General features: G+C 42.8%; 1 protein-coding gene across 1 annotated transcript in view; it reads left to right on the plus strand.

Moving 5' to 3' along the window:
* Positions 1-22,585, plus strand: part of LOC142579645 (NPC intracellular cholesterol transporter 1-like) — a 64,508-nt gene that overhangs the window by 21,992 nt on the left and 19,931 nt on the right. Inside the window, exons 8-17 of the mRNA XM_075690049.1 lie at positions 3,177-3,382; positions 5,997-6,197; positions 6,762-6,822; positions 10,432-10,560; positions 12,563-12,745; positions 15,455-15,569; positions 16,226-16,353; positions 18,602-18,745; positions 19,854-19,943; positions 22,050-22,240. Of these exons, the coding sequence (XP_075546164.1) occupies positions 3,177-3,382; positions 5,997-6,197; positions 6,762-6,822; positions 10,432-10,560; positions 12,563-12,745; positions 15,455-15,569; positions 16,226-16,353; positions 18,602-18,745; positions 19,854-19,943; positions 22,050-22,240 (1,448 nt within the window). The remainder of the gene's footprint in view (positions 1-3,176; positions 3,383-5,996; positions 6,198-6,761; positions 6,823-10,431; positions 10,561-12,562; positions 12,746-15,454; positions 15,570-16,225; positions 16,354-18,601; positions 18,746-19,853; positions 19,944-22,049; positions 22,241-22,585) is intronic.

Below are 22,585 nucleotides of genomic sequence, written 5' to 3' on the forward strand. Positions count from 1 at the left end.
TTTAACAGTAGGCATGCAAATTGAGTTACAGATGAATCGTAATTCCCGTTTTAATATTGCATGACAGGTTGCCTATTTTTCGTCTGCTTTGCTTTTTTGTGCCAGTTGGCTTGCTAAGCAGAAGGCAGGTTTGTTTTGCATCGGCATTCTGATGAGGCAAAAACTGAAAACCCTCGTGCATGAAGATTTAAATACACGTTAAAAGGACTGATGCTATAGTTATTGCGGAGCTTTGGGGCATAGAATGTTACTGCCATGAAAGCCTAAATTCATGCGCAAGTAGCAACCACAGCGTTGAGCAAGTAACAAAAATGAGCATGTAGCTCCTCCTGTGAGCCCGTTTCGTGTTGCATCACTCAACAGGGTCGCAAAATCGTACATATAGGTAAATGTCTTTATTATGACACGCCCCCGAATCAAATGCGTGCCCACTAAAGAACTAGCATATAAATATCATTTAAGCTCCCTAAACAAAGTATAAATACAGTGTACAGCTCGTCTTCTAGCATGAAAAATGGGCAAGGGTTTAATATATGTGTTGTGTAATGTGGCCGGTTTTTTAAGGTCGGCTTCGCCGCAGGGCATCCGTGTTATGCGGTAAAACGAATGAACGTCGCAAACACTGTTTTGGTTTCGTGTTTGGCAATTGGCACTATGCCGGCAATTTTAGGCCCAATTTTCTTAGAAAAAGAAGAAAGGAAACAGTTGTGCATTAGAATTGGGTAAATACTGTATTCAGACATAGTGATTTAATGTTATTGCTTGAAAATCTTTCTAGGGCAGGCCGAAAATAGGCATTTTTGATGGGAGAGATTATTTCATGGCATGTGTTCAGCACATTCACTGTCCCCTAGCTCTGTGGAGACAGACGCTTCTACTAAAGGGGTCACGATTGGGGTCAACATAGGGACCAACCATGTTCGTGTTGGCTGGTCAGGTTCAAATTATCCAGCAAAGGCCAATATTAGGGTTTAAATAACGAAAGTTTGGGCCCATATATATGTATAGGTGCCGGCCAGGATTTTGGTCTGGATTGAATTAAACAAAAAATCATATTAACCAGAGTCAAATTAATGGAAGTATGCTGTACTGGCTATACTAACCATACCCGTGAACAACTTTACGTGGCGATGAAGGGAAAGCTACAGGGGTGTAGCCTTTGTACATGGGACTGTGCCAAGTATTCGTGCAGTGTTTGACTTTGCTTTCTTTGAACAGGTACTGAATCATCGTGGCTTCAGTGTGCGATGGTTTTGCGTATCCCCAAACGTGGAAGAGAAAAGCAGGAGAATAAGCCACATTTTACACAGAGTGGTGTATTTTGTCTTATTTTGCTGTTGTAAATAAGATGTTAATGTTTCCTCATCCCCAGCTTAAGTCGACATGGATGAGAATGTGACTCTTTTGCACGCACTTTCCCTCCGTAGCTTTACCTTTATTGCCATAAAACGTTGTTTGTGAGTGTACCTGCAATGTCTTGCATCAAAACTTGTGTGCTTCTGGCTGTGAGTATTCCTTGTAAACGATGTTCACAAGCATGACCTCCACTGACACTTGCAGTGGGGTGCCACTGAAGGATATGTCCACCTGAATGCACCAATCCATGCTTACAAGGTTCTTTGCTAATTTGTTAAATATACAGTCTTCAGGATTTCACCAGACACACTTTAATAAGCAGGTAACCAGTATGTACATTTTCTGCCATATGTGGGCATACTCACTCATGAGTACACTAGTGAGTGTCGAAAGGTGCGACCATATGGGAGTGCCAGTTGATGCAAATACAAATGAAATTCAGTGATGGTGATTTTGAGCGGACGGGAGTATGAACAAGTGCGACTATTGGTGAGTGTGGCTGGATGTGAATGAGTGTTGGTAAATGTGAATGCAAGTGAGTATGAACACAAGGGAGTGTTGATGAGTATGAGTGGGTGATTTATGGGGACGAATGGGGGATGGATGGCGCAAAGGGTGGATGAGCTCCTGACAACTAACACTGCTGAAAGAAAATGCGCTGCAAAGTTGTGTCCTTTGTGTAGTTATTGTTGGTTCAATGTAAGCAGGCCATGGTTCATGCTTTGAATAAACTTTCAATGTGGGACTGCCTTGTTCAGTTTTGCAGAAACTGCCCTTACAAACTTGAACAGCATTTGTGTGCTGTGGAGCACTTCCTAGCAGATGGTGATGTTTGAGCTGAGCAAGAGTTAGATTATTGTTTAGTCATTACATATGGTCATGGCCCTAATGGTTTAATTGCAAGTTGAATGAATGCCTACTGATGGTTATCATAATTGCCACAATGGAGCATTGTGCCATCTAGAACAAGCTCAGGTTCATAGATTTTATTTCAACTTGGTTCATACTTTTGGTGTGACTGAGTTGCTCTTGATTTCTGAAGACAAATTTGCTTTGTAAACAGTTTTCTAGCTGGTATTCAGTGCTGCCTGTTCTACTGGAGACAGTATCATGACATTGCATCTTGGCATATGAGAATACATTCTATGATTTCTGCCATGGCAGCCGCATTTCGATGAGGGTGAAATGTAAAAACACTCATGTCGTTAGATTTAGTTGCATGTTAAAGAATCCCAGGTGTTCAAATTAATTTGAAGTCCAAACCCCTGATTTTCCTTATCAAATTATAATTTCTGGCGCGTGAAGCCTCAGAACTAAAGAGAGTACATTATACCACAGTCCTAGTGTGTTTAGTTAGGTTTTGCCGCGGTGTTGTGCTGGAAACTAGCATGTGTGCTTTACTGTCTGCTAAAGGCATGCTGCGTATAGCTTGACAGAGCGCAGAGGTTACGACTACAGTGAGCCGCTTTGTCTATTGCCGAAAAAAGCTAATATCCTTGGTATGGTTTCAATATGGATCATCTCCTATCAGATGTTTTCCACCTGCTAGCCATTGTGGTCAAGTGCTGATGAGAGTCGTGAAGGTGCAGGTTTGATTTATGGCTACAGGGGCCGTATTCCTAGATACAGGTGGTCAAACAGGTATGTGTGGTGACTGAATTTATTCTGAAACCATCCGAGGGGAGGGCTACAGTGTACATAACACACTGTAGCAACAGTAATGCTTTGGATGGCTAGAATCAATCGTGTAGTGAATCTTTTGTCCCCAGCAAGGCCTTTCATATAATTCAAGAGTGTCTGTCCTTCCTGCTGATGTGTAGGTGGCTACACTGCAAGAGAAGCTTCTGGGACTCAGCGCAGAGTACGAAGGGCGAAATGTTACCCTGGAAGACATTTGCTTTTCACCACTCAGTAATGGAAAGTGCATGGTGCAGTCGCCTCTGAACTGGTTCCAAAACAATGCCTCGCGTCTGGACGAGCAGTACAATAACAGGACCTACCTGGAACACCTCTTCTTCTGCTTCAGGTGAAAAGCAGCGCAACAGCATTTTTTTTCTTTGTATATTTGTCTGGGGGTGTGAGGCTCTTCTCTTAACAGCACTTCCTCTAGGTTGCCTATTTCTTTTGCAAGCTGCTGGTCCTTGAAAGGTGTAGAAAGCTGTGCCACAAACCCCTGGTGCAATTCTTCCACAAGAAAGGCCTTTCAAGGGTAGCATAGACTGCAATTTCTTTTGCGTTAAGACATGCATGTCAAGTAGTGACAAGTTAATTTTTCGTTTTGAATTCACAAATATTCTCTTACTTGAAGCTCTTCAAGAATATCAGTGTACGGATGGAGTCGGCTGATCCAAGACAAGGGCAATTGGTGATCGCTCGGAGAAGTCCTCCTCAGTGCAGCGGACAACGATAATTAGTCTGATAATGCTGCTCTTCCTCGCCTCTGCCAAGTAGAGGACGGTGCCTGCCCTCGACTGAAGTGGCCAGTGTGCTGCAGTAGCGATCCTTTCCAATTCATGTGCTAGAATTTCATAATTGGGTGATCTCATCAAAAACTCATGGCAACAATTGCTGAACTGTTTTATTGAAGTGCAGTGACCATTTTAGTTAAGTGGCAGTCCTGTCCTGATTTGGGTGTAGTTAAGGAAGAGCTTCAAGTTGAGGCACATGTTAAAATGCAGAAGTTGCTCTAAAATATTCTTTCTCTACGTGTTTGTGGCAAGGGCATTGTGGGGTTTGTGGCAAAAAAAGCGGCTGGTTGGCAGGTAACGGTGGCATATAAGATGTGTTCAGTGAATGACTGGATATTTGAAACAGCACGGAAGCGAGCACAAACTTTATACATAAGTCGCGGCACCTCTTCACGACGCTAGGGTGATCTTGCAAAACTTGGAAATGTGTAAACTCAATCATGGCTTGCTAACTAGTGGTTGGACCGTTGGGAAGTACTAGGCACATGCCAGTGCTTGCTAACTTCAGTTAGGCATTTGGTTAGCCATCTCAGTTTAAACAGATGTGGGGAGAGCATTTCATTGTGTCTTGTGTCAAGTGAGATTGTCTGGTCACCTAGACATGGAAAAAAACTTACCTTATATGAAATCTTCTTGGTACGCATAGACTGACAGTAAGAGCACAGTGTAAAAGCATTAAACACAACTATTAGGAATGGCTTAGGCATTTCTGAAATTTCTATGCAGAGTGGCACATAATGTCACAGATGGCCATAAACTAAATTCCTTGACCTTTCATGCCTCACAGCAAATCTACCTCTTCATTTTAAGTATGTTAGGTCTGTTAACATATTCTGCTCCTCAGTAGAATGGAGATTAGAGCTCTCTCGTGTTTGATGTTGTGCTATACATTAGCATAGCTATGCTTGTTTGTAGCTTCCCTATTTTTCATATGTCCTATCTGTGGCAAATTTAAAACAGTGAATTGCCATGTGCCATTTGTCTTCTTTCCTGTGGCAGTCACCTGTAGGCACACAAAAGGCAATGAGCCACCTATTATTTCATATTATGTCAACCGAGCCATGTGGTGTCCCGCTTCGTATTCAGAACAAAAAAAAAAAAAACCTTTACAGCAGAGTTTTGTTAAGTCACATGATGCTTGAAGAAAAAAATACGGGCAGAATGGGTCTACAATGACTGTCAAAGTATGTGAATAGCTGAAACACATCATGTACGAGCTGTGTTGGGCTCCTTTCTCGTGCTTCCCTCTGGACACGCTGCACCTTCTGACAGCATTGCCATGATGTCCACATATACCCACTGGCACGTATACAGTGATCCAAATTGACGGTAAAGAGGTTCATTGAAGAACAGAACATACCCATGGGCGCATTATCTACACGAACTGCCCACATTTTCAAGACTGCACTACCTTCAAGATCAGCAGGCATTTGTAGGCGGCACTGTCTTCGCGGTCAGCCCACACTTTCTTTATTTGGATTTGAGTTACTTATTTCTAGTGGCTGCTAACAGCCTTACAGCCTTGGTGACAGCTCACTGCACCATATACATCACACCTTTTGCGCAATGGGAAAAGAATAATGCAGAAAGAGAAAAAAAAACGTTTGTCAAGTGAGTATTGGTGCAGCAGACAAGCAGAAGTGCGATGACAAAGCTGACCATGAATAATACAACTACAAAATCAAACCAGAATACACGCAAACTTCCACGTAAAGTCAAAGAAAAATGTCACTGTTCAGAAACGTACAATCATATGTTTCCTGCAGTCATGACAGTGGGCATGGTAAAATGTCAGGACAAAATGTACACAGACACTTGGTAGTTTTACCAGATGATATATGAAAGTGTAAGGTCGTGAACAGTGTGGCACAGTCAATGTCACCTTGCACAACTTGGCACAGAAGTATTGTCACAATGAAGAAGTCTTTCATGCAGAGTCAAAAGACCCAAGATTGCCAACATCAGTTCGTAACTAAAACCGCTATGGAATAGGGAGGTATAGTTAGATAGCCAGAAAGAAAACTGGTCTGACAATGCCAAGAATGCGATTCGCAGTGAAAGTGTGTTTGTGTGGTTCATGAAACTTCTGGCTGGTTCCTTAAAGAAATGATTGCAATGATTGTTTGGGTGTGCCGTTGTGAAATGCTCAAGTTAGCCTTCTGGTTTTCCCAGCTCGCCACTGTCGCCTAGTGATGAAGCTTTTGGTGGTATGCCTTGCTTGGGTCAGTACGGAGGTCCTGTGTTCCCTTATGTTGGTCTTGGCGGCATCGTTGGTGACCAGTACTATTCGGCATCTGCCCTTGTCATCACGATTCTTGTGAACAACAATGTGAACCCATTGCTTCTCGGACCTGCCATTGCCTGGGAGCGGAAGTGAGTCTCTCTTCAGCCTTACTCTGTTTTGCCAAGATTTAGCGATCTTGTTCAATTTAGCTGTGCAGATGCATTTAGGGAAAAGGAGGCCTTACAATCGAGACGAGTGCTCGAAAGTAGATGCACAAATGAATTGAATGACCATTTATCCATTTATTTATCCCGTTAGCTAATTTTGCTCATGTGGGTCACACAACAGCGACAGAAAAATGATATAACCACCACAATAACAATCCGTTATTTCCAAGTGTACACAAAGCTTGAATGTTATTTGAAAAAAAACTTTATGATCATATTACCCTGGAGGATAAATTGAGAAAAGTCTAACAATAAATACACAAGTAAATTGGCATTAGAAAAAAGATGGTAAGCTGTTGTTTCTCTGGGATGATATAGGATGATAAAAATATATGCATATTAAGGTGCATTTCATGGTATTTCCAACATCAGAAAACATTTCATTGCACAGTGAAATAATCTAAGGCAAATGTTTAGTAAGGCATTTGGTTTCGTAACTCACCGGTGCAGTGTAGAAGCATGTGTGATCAATTTTTTTTCATGCAGGTTCATTGAAACTCTCAAAAACTTCTCCAATGCAAACATGAGCATCGCCTTCATTTCAGAGGTGAGAGTTGCTCTCAAATTATGCTGCGCCTGTTTGTGTTGAACATGAAAGATGTGCATGCGATACATTTGGTTAGTGTTCTAACTTTATGGCTCATATTCTCCTTTGGCATCTTGCACACATCTTTAATACAGTTTACTTTCATTAATTCCGGTCAATTTGATTTTTCTGTTCGTTTGATTATGACTGAAAGTCCCGGCTGGCACCCATACATTTCTATGGGCCAAAACATTCATTATTTCAGTCCTTAAGCTGACCCTCATTGGATAGGCAAATTTGTATGGTCAGCACGAATACACCTGGCCCGAATGTTTACCCCAATGGCTGCAGTGTCTGCTTTGGCAGTGCTAGGGGCAATTGATGCGTCACACATTATTTCTCGCCAAAATTGCCTATTTGTGCCCTGCCGTAGGAAGATTTTCTAGTGAAAACAGCAGCTTATAATGAATACCATACTTATACATTTCTAATGCACACAATTTTTTCCATGAACATTGGTTTGAAAATTGGCTGCACAGGGCAGTTTGATACAAACCTGTGTTTGCACCAGCCTACAGTTATAGTCAGCGTCATCTTCATCGTCATCACAAAATGGTGATAGAACTAGTGCTCGTGCCACTTTCAGTATTTGGTTACAAAACCTCATTTAAAGGATATGTTATATTTAAATGCCAAGCTGGCAGTAACACGATTGCATAACATGTTTTTAGAGTTTCTGAGAATTGCATGTGTCACAGGACAACTAGCGAAATGGTTAGTCCTGGACAGTGATGTTGTAGCGATGCCTCGCGCTCGATTCTATGACACTCTTATTGTTGACTATTCATGGCCAGCTGATCTCATTGAGAATGCAGGTAGAGCCACTGCTAAAGAATGAAAAGTGTGAAAAGAACTCACACAAAAAAAAAGCATCCCTACAAAATCACGGCCCACGTGTGGGCCGCCTTTGCATTTACAATATAAAGAGGCATTACTACAATATCATGGCCCAGGCATGGGTCACCTTCCCATTTACGATTTCTGCAGAGTCATTTGGTAAACGCTGAGTGTCAGATGCATAGTAGACTGTATGAGAGGCAACTTGTCGTCGTCTACACACAACGATAAAGTGCTGTCTGGTTACATTAATTACTAATAAATTTTTGTTCAGTAAAAGTAAACTTTGCTGCTTTCACCTTTTCCTGTTTTCCAGTATGGAAGGTGCAATATATTCTTTAAAAAAAATCAGGCTTGCATTAGATTTTTGCTTTGTTTGGAAGTTCTAATGTCATTTTTACTTTAGGATTCTAATTTGAACCCATAAAAACTGGATGCACATTAGATTTGGGGGTGTGTTAAAACCAAACAAATGGTGCCGAATGGAGCATCAATGCATTTGGATGTTTTTTGTGCCTCTTTAGTTCGACCTGCTGAAAGTTTTGTTGGTCCTGTCAAGGTCAAATTAGCAGAAGTTGTCTGTATTTCGTCGGCATACCTGATAACAATTAGGCTCATGTACTAGAATTGGCAATTAGGAAACCACAACACGGTAAAGAACTAAACACAGTATACATAACTTTTTTTCTATAGTCCATTCATTCTATCAGAAGTTCAGCGTAACAGAGGTTCCCTGAAGGCCATCAAAATTGGCTAAGTTTGTATGCATTCGTGGCTGCAACAGTGGAACATGAAGCAATAACCAAGAAAAGAAGGGTGCACCACAGCACATCGTGCTCTTTCGAGAACTGAAATTTGGCCTAGTTGGTATATGTGGGCGTCATAGTATCGTAGGTGCCAAGCACAATGCAAAAGGGAAGAGGATATACAGGGGTGCTGTACGCGTTTCATGCATAGCAGGCAACACTGCCAAGCCTAGAGCGATTTCGCTCGCATCTGCGACTAAAAAATATTGCATCGCATATAAAAGAAAAAGACTGACATGCATCATGCAATTAGATTTAGCATTAAGTATCATACTTGTATGTCTCAGGATGCAGCACAATTATTACATGAAAGGCGTTGCAGATCTGAACCTATTTGCTACCGAACGAGCGAAGTGACACATTTATGTGACCAGAGGCCACAGCACAGCACCTGCGCTTGCGACCAGAACATAGTATTTCGCATACAGGCAGCACAAAGGTGCACAGATAATTTGATGTAACTTTAAAGTTGTATTCACACGACGAAGCAAATTGCCATTTGAGCTTGCGGGTGGCATATCGCACGCTGATGCGGCACTCATTCCTGTGGTGCTTCTTTGTGATATGACTGAAAGCCAAATTCCTGTTAGGATTTTTTGCAAGAAATGCCAGAGTAATGGCAGCAAAGTAACACTATTCCATCCAGTCATAGTTGCTCGTTTAATTGAAATGTGTGATGGCGCATCTTACCTTGTTAGCTTGGTGGCCCGCAGTCAGTGTGCACAATGTCCTGAGGCATTTGTGCCGTCATGACACACAAGTAGCAAGTTCATAACTCTGTAAATTAGCAGTAAGGAATGTCATCACAATTCTTTAAATTGCACTTAATAATACATGTGAAGCAGACAAAATTGATGTATTATACGCTGCTCTGATGTAGTATACCACTCATTTGTGAGTAGGACTATTGCAAAACCTTTGTGTGTAAAATTTGTCCGCTTTAGATGCTTCAACAGATGCACTTTGCACATCTGTGATCTGTTTTTGGTGCAATGTGTGGACCTCTGGAAATTATGCATAAATGATTTAAAAATTTAACAAATTTTCATTAAAAATTCCAAGCTCTAAATTGTAATTCTTCCTAGAGCCACTAGAATTTTTGCATTCTCTCTCAAATGCAACAAATTTCATTCAGATGGGTGCAGCAGTTGTATTGTAAAAACATCTCTGCATTTATGTGTGCTTGAATAGAGGAATCAGAGTTGGCCCCGAGCTTAAGCTCTACCTTGAGTCTACACATTCTAGTTGTGATAAATGAAGTGGTTATTTTTTAGAAAGCATCACAGATCAAATGCAGCTCCAATTTTAAATGCATGGAGTGTGACATCTGTGACTGCACTGCTTATGCAGCTTCTTTACCCTTTACCCCAGCAGGAATAAACTGTTTCATTGGTGATTGCTATTCATTGTGTACAAGGTGCCTGTACAGATATGAAGCATTGTTTCAGTAATTTTGTGGTTCATTGATGATATTTTTTATTTCACAATTTTTCATACATAAAAGAGACGCTAGATCAGTCCTGACTGGTAAAGTAGTGTTTGAAGAATTCATTTTATTTTGTCAGTTTGGCAGGAAGAGCTTTCTTAATTTAAGAGAAAATTAGGGTAATACTTCAGTTTCGAATTCCATGACAAAGCCCAAGGGCCAGCACATCAGTGTCATGTCATGAATATAAAAGTATTTTCTTGCATTTCGGTTGCTCTGATGCAGCAAAAGTTCTCTCGGTTTGCTAAGTTCAATCGCCAGCTTGTTTAGAATACAATGGGGTAAATCTTTACCAATAAAGATATAACCACACTCGAGCAGACGCTGTTGAAATCCATGTCATGACTTCACCACTCACATTTTTTTTCTTTCCTGTATTACTAAGCATCGCCTCAAGGTAAATTGTGTGTTTTTATTGTTGTCCTTTTTCTTTTTTGGCAGAATTCCGTAGAAGATGAGCTGGAGAGAGAGAGCCAGTCTGATGTGTTTACTGTCCTACTCAGCTACTTTGTCATGTTTGTGTACGTGTCTCTTGCCTTGGGCCAGTACCGTTCCGTCAAAACTGCACTGGTGAGCAGAGCCTCTTTCTTTACTTTGTACACTTATTCTTTCTATCATTGGCACACTTAGCCAACTGAATGCTATGCTTCCATGCATCTCTGAAATAGTTTGGGCAGATATCCTGCCATGTGGAATATGAGAGAGCTTGGGAAATATTGTAGCTTACGTTGACAAGCAGTTTAGTCTTCGTGGTCAAGTTATGTAATGTTTTCTGGTGTTGGTTGGACCACATCGACAAGCAGTGGCTGCTGCTATTTCGCATTGCACTTTTGCCGAGCCAGCATTGACAGCATTGATTGTCACTCGCCTAACTCAAAGTCCAAACACTTGAGATTTGCACATGATCACATCATGCAATCATCATGTCTCTGTTGTCTTGCAGCAGGTGAGCCACACACACCTTGTGGGGGTTAAAACTCAAAACAACAAATGAGAGCACTTAGTGGTGTCGCTACCATGTTGGCAAGCCATGTCATGATGTGGAGGGAAAGTAGGTTCTACATTTCTGAAGATGGCCTGTGGCCATATCTTAGTATACGTTTGGCTGGTTCCTACTGCACTCAAACTCGAGATTGCCATGATGCAGAACTCGTTCTAGATCGGAGCTAGAGGAAGTGTGATTGAGGCGTATGTGAAGCCACTAACTGGAGCAGTCTGAGGCCGGAAGAAGAAACGCATCAGTGCTTCTGTTGCAAACAAACGCGCACAGGTGCTGAGGCACTGACCTGTTCAACCACGGCAAGTGCAGATACATGCCCATACTTGCCAACCTGCACGATTTTGTCATAAAATACCCGATTTATAGAGCTTCTTTACTGTTGTCATATTGACACCAGTAATTTTAATTTCTCATTCATGCCCGCTTTAGGGTGAAACCCATTTTTAAAGGAATACAAATGCAGGAGCCTACCGATTTCTCATTGGTTAATGTTTGGATCCACTCATTTATTCTTACCTACCAACACAACAGTGCCATTCTTTCTCACAAAATCAATGTATAATGGCAACTGAAATTTCAACGTCCGTTTTCTGAATATTTAATGAAATATAGTTCGTGGATATTTTCGTTTGTCTGTGGCACATACCATTCTTTTTTTCCCTATATATAGCAGTTTGCCTCTTTACAGTGTTCCTTGAGAACAAAGGCTCTGGCGTTTTTTTTTAGTACACGGTGGTGGGGTTTCTGGCTCTCGCGGCATTTTTCGGGCTCTCGCGGTGGTCGTCCGGCGCGCGCGATATCGGAGCGCGCGTGCCGTGAGCGTAGTGAGGAGACCACAACGGTCAGCATCTTCACTATTAAAACAATTTTAATATTTTCCACCAAAATTGAGTATTTTTTTTTTTTTTTGCTTCGACTGCAGTATTTCTCATCGTTAAGGTTGGCATGTTTGCACATCAACAGCTACTGGAGCCATGTGACTGAAACTCTACCATATCTCGGTCGCACTCCCAGGTCGAAGGTGACCGCTCCTCCGAGTGCTCTGAGCTGGGGCATGGTGTTGTGAAAAACAGCTGAATGTGAACACAGCTGAACGTGTTCAGAGCCCTCGCTTTTGACCAGCCGAATGTGAGGCATGCCACGCCGTCAGAGCACTTGGAGCATTCTAAAATTACCAGCTGAATGTGCCATTAGGAACTAAATGTATCGCCAGCCAATTGAGAGAAAGAAAAAAAAAAAGGGCATTTGTCTTGGCGATTGATAGTTCGTGACATTATTTCGAATCCAGAATCTACTATGCGCCTTACAGTACCAAACTTTTAGCGTGCGAATAATAGCCCTGCACACAGTGGGCCTCTACGATTTGTCGTCCTGGGCTGCCCAAGACTGTCTGAGAAGCTATGCGTGGCAATGCTTATTGGCTGAAAGCAGTGCCTTGGGTTGTCCAGGGCAGTCCGGCATGGTAAATTGAAGATACACAATGTTTATGTTTTGAGAAGCCTGCCTTTATTATGCTAAAAATGTAACCCAGGCTAAGTTGAGGCAACATTGTGTCTCTTGCTGCAACTCCAGGTGGATTCTCAGGTGACGCTGGGCCTAGCAGGGGTTGTCATAGTCCTTGCCTCAGTGGCCTCATCACTAGGGCTCTTCAGCTACTTTGGGACGCCAACCACTCTTATCATCATCGAAGTTATTCCTTTCCTTGTGCTTGCTGTCGGTGTGGACAACATCTTCATTCTTGTCCAGGGATTTCAGGTACGATCGTGTTGACATTGCAAGTGCAGAGATTGTGTAATTCAGTAAGGCTGCCTTTGAAACAAGGCTTGCCCTTGCTGCCTCTTGACGAGTTACAACGAAGGACATGGCCACTTCATGTTATTCAGCATAGTTTGAGCATGAGGATACATTTCATGAGCATCAGTGTGGTTTTGCTTCTCGGGGTGTATAATGGCCATGCTGCACTAGAGGTTAGATTATTAAGAAAAAGAACGCTTGAATAGGGTCACTATATGTATTGAATAAATGTAGGCTATTAGACTGCTAGGTTGCTGTTCTAAGTTTTTCTCAGCATTTGTTTTATATCAAGAGGTGGCTTAGCTGCAGATATATTTGTGACTGAAAAGCAAGGCCTGTACACATGACATAAAAGCAAGATATGTACACATGACGTGCCATTGACTAAGAATGCATGCAAAAGAACATTGAAAAATGGCAATTGTACTTACTCACAGCCATAAAATTCCACAATTTTGGAAACAAATTTTGTTGTGCATGTAAGGACGAATTTTCAAAATCCTTTAAAAAATTTGGAGGCTCTTTACACTGAAGAGTTTTCACAAAAAGAGCAGATCTTTTGCAGCACAGCACGCCACACTGTAAGTTGAGGTGCCACAATTTGCCTCTACTTGACAAAAATTTTATGGTAAGCACTAACTGGTAGGAATATAATGAGCCAATACATTATTTTCCATGGAGATGGGGTTGAGGATTTGGCACAACTGCATTTTAGCCAGTGTGTTTTAAGCGGGTTCATATTAATGTGGTTTTGCTGTATATAGGGCCAATGATAGGGATGCAGATGTACTACATTATGAGAGGCAGCAGCATTTTTTTCGCATTTGTGGTGCCGATCCTGTCCTACGTACGCATAATTTTCTTGCTCGTGGTTGAGGGTAATTTACTAATTTAGCTTGAGTTAGCATTTGCCTTTACTATGTATCCCTTGAAGTGGCTGAAGTCCAAATGTGTGGAAAATATTTGTGAGGTTGTCGAAGAGGCTTTGGACTTGCGCTGTGTTTTCTCCTTTAAACAATTTGGTCTTATAAAATAATTTGTGTTGCATTTTCTCTCTTGGTCATTGTATTCAAACCTGTAAAGATTAAGTTTGTTGACGTTTTTTTTTTCCTATGCGATAGAAAACTGCAGTTCAGTCATTACAAAATGTATGTTCTGTTTACAGTATGTACAGGGTTCATCCGTAAAGTAATGAGACTGGGTCTGGTTAGAAGAATTTATTGATCCGATGGTACATACAGTCTTATAACAGTATTCCCTTATCACAATATTCAAGTGCCACGTGAATTCCATTGTTATAACTCATAATTGTCATAGCTGCTAGTTGTGTTAGCTCATTTTAAGTGTTTCCTGGGCGCTCCAATTGCGTGTAACAAGAATGCCAGTGCTATAACAACTGCAAAGAAGGGTCATGGGTGGCAAGGGGTATGCAAGCATCGCTGGGACATTGCTTTGGTGCCTCTGAAAGGGGCCCTTTAAAAAATGCGAGAAGGTTGCTGTGGCAGCCTGTCAGCTTGAGAAATCACGCGCTGAGTCACGCTGAGGCAAAATCGCTACAAGCTTCTTGCCACATACTTCTCACTGGCTTGCATGAGAAAACCGTATGTCCATCAGGCTTGCATGCTTTACGCGTAGCTTGCCGACATCCTTCTCCAACGTATCCAGGTGCTCCATGTAGTGCAGCGGAAAGTTCCTCGTGAAGGTTCCTCAGCGGAAGGTTCCTCGGCTAACATCGGGGCAGTACGGTGGCTGCAGCAAGATTGCAATCGCCTATCATGCCTTTTGCTGCCCCCAAGGGCTCAAATTCACCACAGGCACATCTGAAATATCCCTTCAGGGCCTGCCAGTACACGTATCAGGCGTATCAGTGCATGGGCTGTGACAAAAGATGGGTGCATGCGTGCATAATTAAGGAACGCATACTGTGTCCCGTGACAGTGGCCCCTTTCCACTCTTGGTATGCTTCACTGCAATATGCTACCTATGCTTGACCATGTAACCCCGCTGCATTCCAGCAAAACTGACATTTGGGAATCGACATTATGCAATGTAGTGCTTCCTGCACTTTGAATTCATCAGTGAAGATGACAAAGGTGGAGTCAGCATTATTGCTGACAGCAGCGAATTCTTGTGATGAAAAACATGGTACCGAACAGCAGGAAGCCTGTTAGTGAACATCGAAGCAGCTAGGCCACAGTGGCTATGGCTGCCAGCATATCGGCATGTGAGAGCTCTGGTTTGTGGCTGCGAGATCATCAAAATAGCAATGGTGGTAGCTTCAACTAATGCCATCTTGAACCTGCATTTACAGCAAAAAGTGCATAAAATTGGATGGCGAAGGGTTTCAGCGTCCTAAATTTCAGACATCCTTATACATTGGCTCTATGGGGTATGTGGTGATGCCGTGAAGACGTTGGACATGCCTAAAAAATAAATCGGATGGCGAAGGGTTTCAGCGTCCTAAATTTCAAACATCCTTATACATTGGCTCTATGGGGTATGTGGTGATGCCGTGAAGGCGTTGGACATGCCTAAAAAATAGGGCATGCAAAAAATCATTGTGTATTGTGTCAGTCTAAACTGATTTGTTTCTCTTTAGTGTCCCTTTAATGGCTCTGCCATTGCGACAACAAGCCGTTTTATGCGAGTCTTCTTACTTTGGGGGTGCAGAGAGATGATGGCTCAGAAGAAGAGCCTATTGAAGACAAAGTAGCACGTGTGGTCGGAAACCTTGGGCCATCTTTACTCCTGGCTAGTCTCTCAGAGGCTACCTGCTTTTTCCTAGGTAAGAACTTGCAACACCTGCTCGTCATAATTTTTGTATTTCTTTTTTCTTTTCCTGTTTGTTACCACAGTCAAAAAAGCAGCATCACTAATCTCATGTGCGGGCTTGCCGAGCACTGGAGAGCATGGATTCCGGGCATTTGTGGGTCCTTAATATGGCTTTTAGCTTTGTCGCTAAGCATTCAGCAATTGAGTCTCATCGTAAAAACGTAGTCTCATATTGTAACTTGTAAAAAATGTGGTGAAATGTATTGCTGGAACACAGCAGGCAATACTGAAAGCCACCCACTTGAGGCGCACTGTCATTGCCCTTGTTCATCTGCAGCGTGACATCTCTGGCATTACTACTCATATAAGTGTCACATGGTAATATGCTGTCAAAATCATTACAGGGAAAGCTTCACTTACCGGTGAAATTGGCAGAAACTGGAAAGTCAGATTTCACGGCATATGTGAATGTTGGTTCTATGCCGTTTTCTCTTCACACTCAAAACAAATCCATAGCATTCTGTGGCGACAAGTTACTATAGCAGATGAGGTTTCACATGCTAAATATTAACTTGTGCTGTGAACAAGGCTGTAGTTGTGTGCCGACAAGTAAATATGTGGTATTCTTTTTGTACTGTTGCATACAAAGCATTTTTCTGTTCATTGCAGGGGGCCTAAGCACCATGCCAGCTGTGAGGATGTTTGCCCTCTATGCTGGCGTCGCGCTTCTCCTTGACTTTGTGCTTCAGATGACCTGCTTCATTGCTCTGCTCACGCTCGACGCAAAGAGACAGAGGGTGAGATTTCATCTGCTTTATTACAATCTAGAAATTGCTGAAGCAATCTCGAATGTGACTTGGCTTGGCTGTGGCAAGTTGACGTGTGACAGCAGTGCATGCAGACTTCTTGACATATCTGTGTGCATCCACACGCAACAAGTGAGCATACCCACAGGCTGCAGTAACTTCGGGTATGCTTTGCTGCCTGTGCCTATTGTACTGCTATGGTTTACAGATGCATGGTTGACACTTACTGCTGAAATATTCTACATGCAGTTGTGCAACCATAGAGGGCACTGTGACGCCTTCAGCTGCATTGAACAATATTACAATCTTTGTTGTAAACTTTTGCTCTAAGCATTAATCTTGCTGTCATTCATGCATTTTAACCAGCAGGTAACATTGTCATTGAGCTAATTTTTCCTGTAAGGTCATTTGCACATTGCTCAGTGGGAACGTTCATCTACATATTAACACTTAGCACAGGATTTCACATACCAGTGACAGCAAGCCATTGAATGCAAGCGTTATAGGGGTGTATCTGTATGATATTGCTTTTCGCTGCTTTAGCACAACTGTTGCTAGACTTGTGATCATTCTGTTTGGCACACAGAAGCTGCATCATTGTAATTGTGAACACTTTTTTCAAACCCGTTCTAGAGTCTGTCATTTATGCAAATGAGATCAAAATAAAAATGGCCACAAACAGAGAAAAATCCTGTGGAAAAAGAAGCGACCGAAGGGAACAGAGTTGTTGTCAACATACCAGATGTCTGCAGTACAATTATGTGACTAAATAGCATTGCTAACCAACTTTATAGTTGCTTTAACTTTTTGATAGCTTGCGTTGTCTAGATGAAGCCTAATTTTCCAGGTTGCCTTCAGGTCTGGTACGTAACTTTGTGTTAAATCTTGTTTGGTGGGTTTACCTTGCTTGGATTGCTAACTTAACATGTTCCGTGAAGTTTTTTGGGTCCTTTTGCACTACTAACAGCCAGGTAATTGATGCCAGTAGCAAATTATTCTTGACTCATTTCAATGTGGAATGCATATCACGGCACATGTACACATTCTTGTGTGTGGGCCCATGCGGGCATGTGGTCTTGCACAAAACAGTATGTCGCTAGTTAATTTCTGCAATGGAACATCTTGAACTTGTCTGAAACATAAAGAACAGGCACAGTGGGGCTGCGTCTTCTTTCGATATGGCAGAGTAAGACAAGCACAGCTGTGGGGATGCTCGGCTCTTTCCCATCTCCTGATGTTGTTTTCCCCACATGGCTCTGTCTCCTGGAATCCAGTTTCCCCGCATGCATATGCATGTGCGCTTGGAGGAAGTCGGTGCTGTAGCTTTGCAGTATGAGAAATGGAGTGAGTGTTCTAATGATCGGGTCACCTGACGGCATGGAGGAGGAGGAGGAGGAGAAACATTTATTAAAAAGAAAGGACAAGCAGGTGTCTTTCTGCTTGTGCGGGAGGCGCCCTTAGTCCAGGGCTCCTGCGGCTCTTGCTGTCTCCCGGGCCCGCCGCACCAGTTGCTGCTGGTTACGAGGGTCCGAACTAGTCAGCACGGCCTCCCACTGCTCGGGTGTGGGGTTGGGTATTTGAGGGGCCGCCTGCACGTTGGGGCACGCCCATGTGGTGTGATATAGGGAGGCGTAATCATTACAAAGGGGACATTTGTATGAATATAGTGTAGGGTGTATTGCGTGTAGTCTGCTTAGATGGGGGTATGTGTTGGTTTGTAGTTGTCGCCATGTTACGGCGTCTTCACGTGAGAGGGTCTTGTGTGGAGGCGGGTATTGTCGTCTGTTCAATCTGTGGTGTTGTAGTATGGCGTTGTATTGTAAAGGTACGGGCTCCATGGAGGCGGCCGTATCCCTCTCTTGTGGCGCCCGGGAGGCATGAGCTCGGGCTACAGCGTGCGCACGCTGATTTCCACGGAGGGACTCGTGTCCTGGAGTCCACACTATTTCTACGTCCGGCAATTGGGAGGCTTGACGGCATGGATGCTCATGCGTAAGAGGAACTTGCTTCCTCCTTTTCGGCTGTGGGACTTCATCAGCTGCGGACTCGCTCTAGACCCCACAAGGTCACTCTAGACCCCACACAACAAAGCACTTCACTGTCTGCCCTTTGAGTTCTATCATTCCACCTTGACATTCGTTATCATGTAGATGCACGTAGACCTGTGATAGTTTTTGCTGTGAGAATTGGGGCGTTAGTTCACCATTCTTCTCATGCTGCGACTTTCTTCTTTTCCCAGATGCAACGCATGGATGTATGCTGCTGTATTTCTGGATCAAGAACAGTCCTTATCGAGGATGGGTCATCGCAAGGATTTTTGTACAGGCTTTTTGAAAACCACTATGCCCCTGCCTTGATGAAGGAACCAATTCGTCTCACCGTGGTTAGTGTTGGCCAGGCTGCTTTATCCCATATATAGCATTCTGTGTTTGTGTGTGTAGTTGATTATGCAATTGTTAATGAAAATGTCTTGCAGAAATTCTAAAAACATGTCAAAATTTCTTAATTTTTCTATTTTTGTTAGCTGTCTCAGAATATTGACCTTTTCCCTTAAAATTTAGAGATCCATTTAACTTTAAAAGGTCACTGCAGATATGGCATTATCCATCACAGTAGGTCAATGGCATGTCATCCTTCTGCAAAGCACAAGCTTATGGGTTTGGTTCAGTCATGGCAGCCATGGTTCCAGTGGGTTTGGAATACAAAAATGCTTGTGTACAGAGCACCGAGGGAGCACTATAGAACCCCGGGCAATTCAAATTTACCTAGAACCTTTCATTATGGCAGCCCCTGTAGCCCCTGTGGGTCTTAGGGATGCTAAACCTCTGTCAGTCATTCAGTAAGCTCATGTGGAATTTAACATGCTGTACAGCGATGTAATGGTCTAACAGCAGTACTTACTTCATTAAATGGCTTCGTGTGTACTTGGATAGATTGGCAGTTCTCACATTTACTTGGCTAGATTAGCGTCACGTGAGCCAGTGGCAAAAGGCAGAAAAAATGTAAATTCTTACGTTCATTACAGATTCATTACAAAATACAGCCCCAGGTTAAATTTTTCAACTGCGAAGCTACACCTGAAGAACCTGTATGGGTCTCACTTTAGCTTTGTGCTGCTTTCAGATGGATGCCTGTTTTCAATCTTGCATATCTCTTTTCGCAAAAAATTTTACCTAAATTTATATGAGAATGCTGAATGCTGAGAAAGATATGCCATATCCTTACTCACACAATCAGTGCAAAAGTAGAAATTTGCCATAGTGTTGGTAGGAAAAATTAATTTCTGACTTTTGTGTTTTTATTTGTGTTCTGATAGAACCAATGATTGTTAGATTTTATTTTGTTTAATAAGTGTTTTTCTTGTGCTGGTGGCCTGGCACAACGGAATGCTTTTCTTCGAGACTGTAACAGACTTCAAAACATAGGTGCAGTTACGCTTTCAATTGTTTAATGTTTCTTTTTTCTTTCTCTCTTTTCACTGTACTTTGCAGATGTTCGTGTTTGTTGGATGGATGTGCTTGTCATTTGCATTTCTGGGAAACACTAAGATAGGCTTGGACCAAGAGATATCCATGCCTCTTGTGAGTTGCATCTTGTTGGTGGAGTCATAATTCAAATAGGCTCTTCGTTTTTCAGCTTTAGTCTAATGGCATTACAGTAAAGAAGTGTACATATTTGGATTTTTGTTTCTGAAATTCAGATTTCCAATAATGAAGCATGGAGCACATGGTATTTGTAGAACTGCTACGGCGCTTGGTGCTGGCCCTGCATGTAAGGCAAGCAGTAACATGTACGGGGCTCCTTACATACATGACATAATTGTACTTATGGCAGCTGCGGGCATGTCAGCTGTAGCAAAAAGCTGTCTTTGCGAGAGAAATGCTGACAATGACTGCTACGTTGTGTCATGTTGTAGTGACAGTGAAGAACACAGTATAGCAAAACTGTGAATCGCGAAACTAGCTTTTTTATCGGGCGACCCTGTGCCCACAAATGCAAGTGACCCTCCAAGCACAACGATAGCGGCGAGTACAGTCGGTGATTGTCGAAATCTGATCTGTGGGCCAAGCGTGTCGACTTCTATACGTGATTCGTAGAAGGTTCCAGCGTAATCGCTGGTGGCAGCGCATCTTCCAGAATATACTACCCAGTTTGTGATGCGAATACAGTCAGATTAAACGATGTTCAATGGCAACCGACACGGCAGATGAAATCAACGATAATCTTCGAGTAAGTTCCAAATCATGCAGGTGCGTCTTGCGCTGAGCGATAACCTGAAGTTGTTGGCGGGCGAGATGGAGCCCCTGTAAAAAGGATAAACAAGTACACATCTTATTTGAAAGCTGCATTGCGAACTGCTGTTGCATCAGGCACCAGCTGTGAGTGTATGATGCTGTGTAAGCGAAATGCCTGCTGCTCCCTTAAAAATGCATGCAAGGACACTACCAGCCTTTTGAGTCCGCACTGAGCACACTACAAACCCCTGCACAAACTGCGAAGCATTTAAGTTATGTGATAGCCCAATGTTTAGTGCATCTGGCTGCAAGTTTTATCCCTGGTGGTGGCTGTGAGTTCCTTTTGTTATGTGTTAAAGCTGTAGTTGAGAAGATGGCACATAAAAAAAACAACCTGTACCTCCTCCACGAATAGCAACAATGCATCACCTCCGTGTGTTATTAGGTATACCATGACAAGAACCAGTGCGCTTGAAGGTTTGACCAATTCTTGAAAAATGCCTTGAAAGTCCTTGAAAACTTCAGAATTTTTTATGCAGTAGCTGCTATGAACTATTTTACTAGTAAAATAACGAGTTGCTAGTCGAGTAGTCATATTGTCCATGCCTTGTCTCGAATGTGTGCATTTTTTCTTTCCACTGTCTTTTTTGTCTTGAGTACTATGGCTGTGTTCTGATAAGAGCAGGATGCCATTATGACCTATAACTCATAGCACTTTTATGTCTGTTAAGAAATGCATGGGGGTAAATTTCACGCAGCAGCTTTCTCAGTGGTGTCATGTATATGTAAACCATGATGAAGTTATGCACCATGCCACTTGCTATCGTGAGTGGCTCGCTAGTCATGCGTTTCCTCTAACAGGGCTCTAGATTTGTTGAGGCTGATGTGTACGTGTGGTGAATTTGACGCATGGATAAACTGTAAAGGAATCCTCTATTGTGACAGGAGTTCATCATTTACTCAGGACTCCACCACTTCTCTTTACTGCTGTTTTCTTCAGTGATGTCTGTAATATGAAAGTATGGTTCTGATGTAACAAATGGGGAATGTGATTTTGTGTATCTACTGTCCACAACATCTGTACACAGCTGTTTGCTGTAATGAGCTGTGCTTATAGCTTTAATGATGTAAGGTTGCCTCCACCAGCTCTAACCGCAGATAATTTTATACATATTTTCATTTCATTCAGGAATCCTTAAGATACCTCCGGTGACTTGTGATACTCTTAGGTCTGGTACAGACCTTTGGCTGCTAAAAGAGCAGTCTTGTGCAAATAGCACTGAGTAGACAAGTGCTCTTCACTTGCCTCTGCTTCTCCATGCTGAACTTCAGTTTCAGGCTGTGTATGAGGGCCGGAAAAAAAAAAGTTTAGTTTTAGTAACACAAGAACTTCCTTGTTTACTTATGCATTTTACTGTTTCCTTTTCCTTTGTGTTAATTTCTCTTGTGCAGGATTCCTACCTTCAAGAGTACTTCCATATGCAGAAGACTGCACTGGCCGTTGGGCCACCACTGTATTTTGTAGTCCAGCCGGGCTACAACTACACACGCTACAAGGACCAGGATCTCATTTGCGGCTTGCCTGGATGCAGCTCGCAGTCACTGTACTCGCAGATCAGCTTGGCTGCTTTCTACCACAACTTGTGAGCACGCATCTCCCTGTTTCATCATATTGTTTCATAGGTTTGTGTAGGTTTTTGTAGGGAAGGCAAAGCATTAAAAGTGAGTACTGACGTGAGGAGGAGGAATAAACTTTTATTGTAGAACCAGCACTTTATGATGGCCGGGCCTAAACCTCCCACGAAGGGACGTCGAGGGCTTGCCTCGCCGCCGCCTCGCGGGCGTGCTGGGTCGCCCAGGTTTGGTCGTTGAGGGCTGAGCTCCGCAGAGCCTCGTGCAACCTCGACGAGAGAGTCGTGGTGTTAGTCTGGGTGTACTGTGCTGGGCACTCCCATAGCATATGCGGAAGCGTAGCCGGGTGAATTCCA

Source organism: Dermacentor variabilis, chromosome 4 (genome assembly GCF_050947875.1).
Source record: "Dermacentor variabilis isolate Ectoservices chromosome 4, ASM5094787v1, whole genome shotgun sequence".
NCBI classification, from domain to species: Eukaryota; Metazoa; Arthropoda; class Arachnida; order Ixodida; family Ixodidae; genus Dermacentor; species Dermacentor variabilis.